General features: G+C 40.2%; 1 protein-coding gene across 2 annotated transcripts; it reads right to left on the reverse strand.

Annotated features, from left to right (window-relative positions):
• Positions 1 to 456: 456 nt before the first annotated feature.
• Positions 457 to 10675, reverse strand: LOC132332639 (dipeptidase 2-like). Of its 2 annotated transcripts, XM_059857127.1 has the most exons (11): positions 10224 to 10675; positions 8330 to 8613; positions 7410 to 7536; positions 6798 to 6927; positions 6337 to 6478; positions 5828 to 5897; positions 5163 to 5339; positions 4568 to 4655; positions 3906 to 3981; positions 2151 to 2286; positions 457 to 902 (listed from the first exon to the last, which is right to left on the reverse strand). In XM_059857127.1, the coding sequence occupies exons 2-11, from the start codon at positions 8461 to 8463 to the stop codon at positions 708 to 710; spliced, it is 1275 nt and encodes a 424-aa protein (XP_059713110.1). In that variant the 5' UTR covers positions 8464 to 8613; positions 10224 to 10675; the 3' UTR covers positions 457 to 707. The 2 variants fall into 2 exon arrangements, with proteins under 2 accessions (XP_059713110.1, XP_059713111.1); XM_059857128.1 differs by lacking the exon at positions 10224 to 10675 and having other exon boundaries at positions 6798 to 6901; positions 8330 to 8470.
• Between the last annotated feature and the right edge of the window lie 222 nt (positions 10676 to 10897).

Below are 10897 nucleotides of genomic sequence, written 5' to 3' on the forward strand. Positions count from 1 at the left end.
ATAGAAAAGTATCTACAGCATTGCCTGCACCTGAATGTAAGAGATCCACCTCCACCCTTCAGTGATTGTCCAGTTGCCCACTGCCCTGATCAGGGATCACAAAGAGGAGTTTAGTACTGCAGGATGAGTCTCTAAAGCTAGTTGTAGGCATGCAGTTCAAACTGGAATAGGCTTGTCACTCATCTTGTCATCTTAAAAAACAAGACAAAACCCCAAGCAAACCAAGAAAGCACTCTTCTCCATATGGCAGGGGATGGTCTTCTCTGAGTAAGCTATCAACTATTGATGGAAGTTGTATGATGTAACAAGAAGCAATATTTGAAAACTACTTGGCAAGAAGCAATATTTGAAAACTACTTGGCACAGATGTCTTAATCATAATCTCTAGTTCCTCTGTGAAACTGCTGGTTCTGGACTCCAGTCTTTATTCCACAATATGGGTACAAAAACCATCCATCGAGTATTACAGAATTTATTCTTTAAATGTGAATATTTTCCATTAACAATGTTGATCCTAGTCCAGCCAAGGTGATACAGAATTTATCACTTCAAATTCTAAACACTTTTGCTACATCATTTATAATTTATATGTTTTTTCAAGTATGCAGATGAATTTATAGAAATTATGTTTAAAATTTATTATAGTCTTCCATTAACAAATCACAGAAAGATAAGTAGTTGCATTGCAGAGTATTCCAAAAATCTCTCTAGACTCCAATGATCTCATAATACAGCATTAAACATGATACAAGTGTCAGGCTGAAAGGTTGTGCCCCAGAAGGCAATGCAAAGGACCTGGATGGCTGACCCTGAGGCTTTTGTAGGTCTAGGCGACAGGAATGTTTTTCTTCTTGCAGAATTTCACTTTCACCTGCATCCAGTACTCCAAAAGTGTTCCGCACCTACAAAAATTCAAAAGTTTGTCCCTGAAAGCCAGACTGGCACAACAGCAAAAAGCTTTATGCAGCTAGCAAATTCAGTGCTATTTACCCAACTCAAACTGTATTGCAAAACCACATCTGAATGTGAGGAAATCCATATCATTGTTCTGCTCCTTGCATTCCTAGGAAGCACTTCCCAGAATTCAGCACATTACAGGCAAGAGTCACACGTCTGGCTGCTCTTTGTCTTGGCTCTCTCCACATATGGAGCAAACAAACTCGTGATCTTTCTTCCCTGAAAGGAGCTCTCAAGAGCTTCTCACTCTCAAGACAGAGCTTCAACATCTCTAATTTAGAAGGGAAAAAACATTACTAAATCCCACAGATTGGTTAGGAGTGATCAGTTTGAGCCTCTTCATATTGTCAGTCTGCCACACGATGAGGTCAGCATTATGGAGATATTTTGGCAGGTTAACTGGAATAGTACAAATTTCCCTCATTTCAGTTCATCCAACATGCCCGGAAAAGACAAGTGGAAGAAAAGTCACTGTGAAATATCTGTTGTCTATAAGGTTTTGTGTGTAATATCTACTTACCTATCCCTGTCAATAAAAGCAGTCGGAGGCAAGCAGTCTGGAGTTTCAGCAGAGGCATTTGTGAAAGTTACCATTGAGGGGGCCCTGCACTTATCCTGTCTCCTTCCCTCCTCTCCTCCCCCATCCTTCTGGATCAACTTCTACCATTTATACTTAAAGCTCATTGGGATCTAGCTGTTATGTTTATGGCTAGTTAGTGACACAGCCATGGCAGAAGCCTTTTGAACAGCAGCCCAATCCCATGACAAGAATTAAATTGATTTGCAGGAGTCAACATTCCTTGCTGCCCCAGCGAACACAGCCAGACTGTGATGCTGGTGCATCCGCAGCTTCTCCAAACCATGAAGTGATTCCATTTAGAAGTCACTGATGTGTGCTTATCAGATTACTGCAGAGAGAAAAACTTCCAAAGAGCTTTGTCTGCTCTCTCTCATTTTCCTTTATGCTGCTAACACTCTCTTGCCATCTTGGTTTCTTTCCCAGCGTTTGGATTTACTGAATTAGGTGCTTACATTCCCTCTCTCATTGAGCAAAAAAAACCTTCCAAGACAAAACACATTAAATGGAGAAAAAAACAAAGAAAAAACCCACCCAAAAAATAAACAACAAAACACCAACAGTTCCTCTTTCCCTCGTGGTAAGAATCAAGAGTCAGTTTGGATTTTAATCTTACATTTTCTACTTCCCTGAAGACACGGAGAAAGTTCTCCCTCAAGACTCCTTTCAGTTCAATTTCATTCCATCCTCTTCTAAGAAGTTCCTCTATCAAAGAAGGGTATTTAGAGACATCTTCCAATCCCTCGGGAAAGCTGTTGGCAAGAGTCACACAAGAACATTCAACACACATCACTGGCAAATTGGAAAAAAAGGGTTCTAATTACTCTTTTGCACATGTTGACTTTTGAAGTGAGCTGACTTTGACCCGATTCTTCCTCTGAGAATTCAGCTCACAAACAGAAACAGGACTAGGACACAACAAAAGTCTTTTTCTTCACATAGGACCCAATAAATAGAACACAACTGGAATGAAGATGCAGTTCTGTAGAGGCAAAATGAGAGCATAGGAGGATATAAGAACAAAAGGGGAAAAAACAACCAGAAATTCATGTTTATGGTAATCCACACTTTCCATCAGGCCTTCAGAATAAGAGGAAATAGCTGCATCACAGATGAAGTTGGGGCAACCCACTGGTGTAACAGAGAACAAAAGGAAACCTACAAACACATGATGAGCTCTGGAGTTGGAGGCAATTTTGTGAACTCTGATGTTTACAAACTATTTACAAAAAAATACCCCAATTAGAATAATAATATTAGTTTGAATTAAGCCAATTGTTTAGGCAGTGGAAAGAAACCTATTCAGAGCCCTCTACTGAAGAAATTTCAAAAAAGCAAAACAGATTTATGTCTTGTGCTAATTCTTGTCAGAATAAAAATAATTTAGAAATTAAAAGCTGAAAAACTTGCATTAAACAGCTGTTTTAAATTGTATTTCCATGAGAATTTGATGTTGTTTTGAGATGACTAATATTTTTGTTACTTTTCTGTTCCATGAAGGTGTGGTGATAAGCATATCTCAAAAAAATCTGTGGCAGTACTAGAGGGAATTAGGACCTTAGCAACTCCACCACCAATTTAACTAATGGTCTTGGAGAAAATTCATGATAAAATATGTCCTTTTGTTGCAAACTGTGTTTTTATTTTGAACATAACCCTTTCAGAGCAATGATATCATGGGAGCTGACAAAATGGGTTTGTGTTTGTACTTCACAGATGGGGACCTGACTCTGACTTTCATTCCCAAGCAGGCCTGACTCCAGGAGAAGAAGAAAAAAGAAAATGGAGATCATGATTTAACAGAAAGATAAAAAGAAAAAAAAAATATTAAGGCTACAGCAGCAAATGCCACCCAATCTGTATTTGTTTCCTTTTGCTGTAACTGCAGTAGTCCAGAGTGAGGAAAGCTTTTGTGGTAGGCTGCTCACCAGGCTCTGCTTGCCTCAAACACTTCCCAAAAGCAGGAGTCGCTTCACAGCACCCAAACTCTTTGGGCTTCCCCCAAGGTTAGTGGAGGAAAGAGTTTTGCAGCACCTCTCTAAACTGAACCATTTACCACATAAAGGTTGAGGTAGCTTTTCAGTCATTCATCAGTGGCTTTTGGAGAAATGCAACCTCTATCACTGGTTTTGCATGCACAAACCACCACCTAGAACACGTGGCTTCAGGATCCATCTCTACTTTTGTAGCACTGCCTCGTGCAGTTCTAAAAAGGAATTATTGTGCCCCTCTCTCATAAAATTTGGGTTAGTGCTCGTTACAAGCTAATCTGGTACCAGCTTTTTTAGTCTGCCTTCTTTTTTTCCCCTTAAATGAACCAAACCTACATAATTTAAGGAGCAGATGTCAATGTCTGTACAACCTTACTCACCGTTCCACTCCATCATAGTCAGCACCAATTCCTATCGATTCTGAGCCTGCAATTTCCTTTATATGGTCAAAATGATCTGAAAGAAAATATCAAGGAAACAACATTTAAACACCTAGCAAAGAAAAAAATATTACAGTTCACACATATTGGCACTGGGTAACAGCTCTCCTTAATCATGGGTTCTTGATCAAATCCTTTTTTAAAAAGTCCAAAGACACCCCATCAGGCAGCAACCTTCAAAATAACAGCTACACTGATGGAATGCAAATGAGGAAAGAGACATGATCATCACAGTGCATTCATTCCTAACAAGCAGCCCAATTATACCAATAGAATTTTCACTATCCATTACACACCTATGATTCCCACTCTTAATTACGTAGGCTTAAGGTGCTCTCCAGAAAGTAACAACTACTTTGGGATTAATGGTTGTTGGCTCTGTTTGTGAGCATTGTGTCCTCCAGCTACAGACACATCTTGTACCTCTTGTTATTGTTTAATGAGTATTAGCTCAGAAAGTACCTAGAGCTGGGCTAAGTGAAGATGGCATAAACAAGCAGTGTAATTTACACAGCCTTGAAAATGATGCATGCCCTAGGACATTCACAGAATTTGTACAAATTTGTAGAACCCACAAAAACAACAGTTTATAAACATCAAACCTGCAAGGGTAGAAATATTAACAACTTTTCTGCCACAGGCCAGTACATCTGCATTGAAAGTCACCATGATAATTCCCTTGTTCTTTTTCTGAAAAATATGGAGAGACAGGTGATGAGTGAACACTCGTGCCCTGCAAACGTCGTGGGCATCTTATGTAGAATCTTCTACACCCATCCACCAGTGAGAGCAGCAACACTAAGTCAAAGTTCAGATGGCAACACAAGGCTTTGCCTCCCTGTCCTTTCCCCTGGGTCCATTTTACTTTCATGTAGACTGAATCAGCAGAAGTGCAGTGACTACATCAAACAAACTCAACCAGAATTTCAAAGTATTTGCAAACACTTCATTATTGTAGTCAAAGGCTAAACACAACCCAAAGAAAATGCCTCAGAAGCAATTGTAAGCTGCTGCTCAAGGATCTGCTCCTGAATCAAATTCTGGGATGAGGACATGGAAAGTAAACATCATGATTTGAATGCACATTTGCTGCAGCCCATGCAAACATTGCCATTAAAACAAAAAAACAAAACCCCCAAGAAGTAAAACCAACAAATTCCTTCCTCCAAAAACAAACCCAAGAACCATATCACTCACCAGTTGCTGGAGGATATCATCAGGAACATTTCTTGAGTGATTACAAACAGAAGATGCTGCCGAATGGCTGAAAATGACTGGTGCTTTTGAGATGTTGAGTGCAGCTTTTACAGTGGAGTGTGAGGTGTGAGATAAATCTATCAGCATACCCAGGCGATTCATCTCCTTTATCACTTCCTAAAACAGATGTACAGACAACAGTGTCAGTAAGAAGTTTCCTGAAAGGAAGCTCTTTGGCTGGTATATGGAAACAGATAGATTAATTCTGCAGCTGCCAGCTAGTCATAAACATGCTGTGCCTGTATTGGTTGCTATGTACCTATTAATTCATTAGTGATTTATTCACTCAAAATTAGCCAGCATGCTCAAAACTTAGAAAACTTAGTCAATCTAAAATAAGTCATTGGAAGTGTTATTCACATCTTTCTGCTTGAGCATATGAATTCTTACATCTAGTCTGTATTTAAACAATTGTAATTAAATCTAACACTTCTTTTACCCTAAGAAACATCGCAGGGAATTAGGTTTGACTAAATCCTGATTACCTCCTATCAAGAACTTGCAGTAATTAATTTTTAATGTCAATTTGCTCTTGAGAAGATAAGGCCAGAAGTTGTTAGTTGCATGACAGATTGCCCAGATTAGCATTTGAAAGAGATCCTTACTTGGCCAAATGCAGTCAGACCAATAACACTAGGATAAAAGTTGTGTATTCCTTTGGATGATGATTCAGACCTTAAAAAGGGGAGTGAGGGAGAAGAAGCATCTGATTATTCTGGAGAATACAGTATCAGCAGCTGAAAACTCTTGCACTACACACAAGTACTACAATGTCACACAGCCAAAAGTGGGCATAATGAGGTATGTAATAGGAATCTTGTTTGGACAGTGCTTTTTTATGTTCATAACTGCTTTCAGGTTCACTAATGTGATTTTTGTGAAGGAATTTAAGACAATCAGATTGTCAAGCGTCCAAATTATGATCATAACAAGCACTACATAATGGATGTAGTCTCCCACCGTATACATGGAAAATTATTAATCCCCAAAACCTATCACCTTGACTTGGTTCAAAGTCTTTCACAGGGTTTGTGTCTGAATCCATACTCCTCCCATCATGCAGCTTCCACTCCTTTGCATTAGACAGTCACACAAAAATATGCACAAAAGTTACCAAGGGGTGTTGCAGGTGTGTGTTAGAGTCATGTAACGAGCACCCAGGTCATAGTACATCCTCAGTGTTGCCAGGCTGCTGTCAATGGAGTGGCCACCTTCTATTCCAATCAAACATGCAATCCCTCTACTGTCAGAGATACCTGGAAAACACAGAGGGAGATACTTCCTAAGTAATTACGTGACAGATAAGAAGCCAGCAGTACCAAGCAGCAATTGTCTGTGTAAATTGCAAGCAATAATAAAGACATTTTCATAGAATTGGAGCTTACAGAGTACATGTTTATATGGCAAATTTTCTCATGACTGCAGTGGACCAGGTCTGTGCACAGTCAATGGCTGTGGTTCAGAGGAAATGTTGAAGTTACTCTTTAAAGCAGGACAACTTGCCTGCTTGCATCTCTCTGTACACACCTCCTGCAATCACATTTTAAAAAATTCCTTTACAAGAAGGAGCATCACCTTGGGAAGTCACCACAAGTTCCAGCTCCTCATAGCTGTTGCACATCCTCTTGACAACATCGATTTGCTCTAAGGTCAGGCGCACAGCATCCTTGTTCTGAGCGCTGCAAAGAACATACACTGACCAAAACTGAAAGAGACATTGACAAGTGAACCAGATAACTTGTGTTCTGACTTGGAAACTTCTGTTTGCTCATAGTTCAGGAGCACAGACCAAAATAACTTCCTGTAGTTTACAAGGGAGTTGCCACTACAGCTTTTTCCCCAAAGAAAGGGTTAAGATGCAAGGCAAAAGCACCCACTCCAGACAAAAAAGCTCCAACTCCTTACTAAGGCCTCCTGCTACACTCAGCTACTCCACAGTACATGGAGGAAAGCAAGTATAAGCTAGCTTCCTTCAATATATATATTACAAAACAAAGGCTGCTGTTTTGACTAAGAGTACCTGAATTATAAAACCCAAATTTTGAAACACAACCATCATGAAATAATGTCTGTGGCTTTTCAGTTCTATTATTTTTTTCTTTTTCAACATAAAGAACCTAAATCAGGGCTAGGAAGGAAGCAAACGTAGAAATATATTCTGAGCCCCGCTACCACAGCAGTACATACCTGAGCTCCCACATAACCAGCCTGAAGTTTTGCAAGGTTTGTGTGGGTCCTGTTGAGTTCTCTTAAGTTGACTCCACTGATTTTATTTTGGTAAAGTATTCTCAGCTGCAGTACAAAGTCATTGTGGCTAGAATGGAAAACAAACAGGGCTTGTGATAGAAATAAGTAGTTCCCTTTCTGACCCAAGTGTAATTTCTTCCACTGTTTGGAATCCCTTAGGCCATTAATTGCCAAGAGTCCTTCCAGCAATGGATGCCTAAAAGTCTCTCTTCTTTTCTGCCTTTTCTGCTTCTCCCCCCATCCCACCAGTGAGCAGGTTGGGGGTGTACAATAAGTAGAGAGTGGACACAGCTGAGACAGTTGACCCCAGCTGGCCAAAGAACATTCCAGACCATATGCTCAGCATATAAAGTTTGGGAGAAGAAGGAAGGCAGGGGACATTCAGAATACTGATGTTTATCTTTCTAAGAAAATGTTATGTGTGATAGAGCCCTTCTTCCTGGGGATGGCTGAATGCCTTAGTCATGGGAAGTAGTAAATTAATTCCTTGTCTTGCTTTGTTTGTGCATAGCTTTTGCTTTCCCTATTAAGCTGTCTGTGTCTCAACTCACGAGTTTTCTCACTTTTCTGATCCTCTCCCTCATCCCACCAGAGGGACAAGTGAGCAAGGGCTGTGTGAGGCTCAGTTGCCAGCTGGGGTTAAACTGTGACACCGGCCAGAAAATCAAAATGGTGTTTAGGGTAACACAATCCTGCATTAAGGACCCTCTGAACCAAAATTCCTTCCCAATGTATCACTGCAATGGTAGCTCAGTGCTGTGTGCTCTAACAGCCCATGTCTTTGCTAATCTGACACTTGAGCATTTCCTCCTCACTTGTCAGACTCTCAAAGAGGATTTAGTTGGACATATTTCATATACCCATCTATCAAACGTGCATCTTGCATCAGCTCAATAGCTCTTTCTCTCATTGACTTCTCACAGCTGAATGGCACAATATCAGAAAAGAACATCAGCAGCCACAATAACTTTGCCATATTTCTCTTCTTTTCCATTTTCCAGTGGAAAAAGTGCTAGAGCACAGGGATACCACAGTTGTTCATTGATGACAATGAAACAGCAAAATTTCCAGTCTGCAGAGACTGTAGGCTTAACAGTGCAGGCAGAGCTGCATGCTCCTCCTTCTGATAAGGCTGCTGTGAATTCTGGAGGAAGAAAGAAAAAAAACAAAGAAATAATAGTAAACAGAAGGGAAGGTAGCATTGGAAACTCTGAAACTGCTACATTCTCCCAAAGATTTTAGGGTCTCTGGCTATCTGTGCTCTTGGACATATGACCTCTCCCTAAACTCTGCTGCTGCCACCAGCTCAGTGCTGAAGGGAACCAACTGCTCAGTCAGAGCTGGCAGGCTGAGCCTGCTACACCCTGGGCTCACAGCTCCCAAAATCAGCTTCCAAAACAGCAGAAGAAGATCATTTTTTTCATTATGTTAATTTGCTTGTTCTCTTTCTGTGGGAAATGTCACACTGAAAGGAGCACTGAAACTGTTTTCTGAGAAAGTTGAGAAGTGAACTTAAAGCACAGAGAACATCAGATGGGATGAAAGGAACAATGTTTGCTAGAAACAAAACCATCCTCAAAATCTTTCATCTGATAGCAGTAGAGTCTTAGAAGTTTTTCTTTCATAAATATGCATCAGAAATATACATGCATTGTGAGACCCAAAAACTTCAGTGGCACAGCACTTCTACAAAGCCATAAAGTTTAGAGAGCAATCAGAAGTTGTTTCTTTTCTGCTCTGTGGCAACCATAGAGATTTCCTTCAATTGTCAAAGCACAAATACAGACTTACCCTTTTACCACAAAAGCAGACTTTGTTACCACAGGGAAAAAAGTCTTTTTATCTCTAATCTAGAAAATGGTAAACTTGTTTGTGGCAGCTCAGGATGTGAAATGTTAAAAAGACAAGGTCAAAAAACTGCCCAAGCAGAAGAATTCTGACAAGTTAGTACCACAAAGGCAAATTAGTTTCTGTAGGCATGTTTTGGTTGCAAATTCCTCAATCTGTCAAAACACAGGACAGATCTGCAGCCTGAATCTCTAGAGCTCTGCCAGACCCTGACAAAAGGACTCTAAAGGAAAAACCAAGATTTTATAGCTTATTATCTGCTCTGGCCTCATATACATATTGAAGTTCATATAACATGTCTGTTCAAACTGCTTAACAAAAATGTAGCAAACCTTCTTCACACAATAAAACTGTTCTGAGGCTATAAAAGCTGATACACATTTTGGTCCAAATATTTACAATTTTTTCCATGAATTCAACAGCAATTTTCAGGAAGATTTTTCAGAAGGAACTAAGTATTCTTCCAGTGGTTTGACTGCTAAAATAAATTATTTTCATATATACATTACCAAATCCCCTCTCTGTGTATGTGTACAAAAATGCAGTTCTTTGTAGCTACAAGAATTTTCTATTGATTTGCTATATCAAATTATCATCTCAGTTTCATGCAAAATATTCTTTATACTTTGACAGTCAGACTCATTTGCCTTTGAAACTGTTTAGGTATAAATAAAGACTCATAATTAAATCATCATTCAGAGATCAGTACTCAAAAACTGAAGGAGTATTGCAAACACTACACAAAATTAGGAACATGGGATATTAGCATCCCTGTTTAAACAACATTTGAAATACAAACCCCACAGAGCTTTTTCCCATGCTGACTGAGCAGAGCTGAGAAGTGGAAGCAGAAATAAGATTTACAGCTTTTCTTTTGTTTATCTAGAGGCTCCTTGGAGCAGTTACCTTCTTCAGATAACACAGCCGAGTCGAAATCCACATTCCACTGTGCTGGATCCAGCAGCTAAAGCTTGGCACTGAGCCTACCTGGCATCACAGCAGCGACCAAGAAACCTCCTGTGCTCCTTTAGCTCGTGTCACAGGCTGCACACACAGCAGGCATTTGGAAATTGCCTCCTTCTGAGCTGCACGGTCTGTGCACGAGCTTTTAGCTGAGCTACACCCACGGGGGAGCCCCACAAGGCTTCTGCTGTGCCTTGTTAAAAACCCAGCATTTCCTCCCTCTCGTGGCAGCCCGGCTGTGCAGTCCACAGTGCCTCTGTTCACTAGCAGATGATGTGTTAAAATCACTGCTTGTATGGTTCAGAAATTGGTGCCTCTCACCACTGAATAATTTAGGTTAGAAGGGGTTTTTGGTGGGATGTCATCTAGTCCAGCCACCTGGGCCCAGGTAAGGTAACTCCAAAGTTAGATCAGGTTGCTCAGGACCTCACTCAGTGGAAGATTTGATGTCTTCTGTGAAAAAGAACATACAACCTTTCCAGGCCCCTGTTCCAGTGCTTGCTTATTCACATTGACCACACCTCAGCCAATAAATATCTACTTCATGTTACTGTACCGGCTGTACTTTATTCAGGACTTACAGTGCCACTGTATTATATTTACAAAGGTCAAAATAG

This window comes from Haemorhous mexicanus, chromosome 12, assembly GCF_027477595.1.
Source record: "Haemorhous mexicanus isolate bHaeMex1 chromosome 12, bHaeMex1.pri, whole genome shotgun sequence".
Classification (NCBI taxonomy): Eukaryota; Metazoa; Chordata; class Aves; order Passeriformes; family Fringillidae; genus Haemorhous; species Haemorhous mexicanus.

Excerpts from the sequence above, each read along its gene's own strand:
- LOC132332639 (XM_059857127.1), bottom strand. The coding sequence starts at position 8,463 with ATGGAAAAGAAGAGAAATATGGCAAAGTTATTGTGGCTGCTGATGTTC. Across the intron at positions 4,656-5,162 it reads ATGATATCCTCCAGCAACTG|AAAAAGAACAAGGGAATTAT; the intron begins GTGAGTGATATG and ends CATATTTTTCAG. Across the intron at positions 903-2,150 it reads TCTTCAGGGAAGTAGAAAAT|GTGCGGAACACTTTTGGAGT; the intron begins GTAAGATTAAAA and ends GAATTTTTGTAG.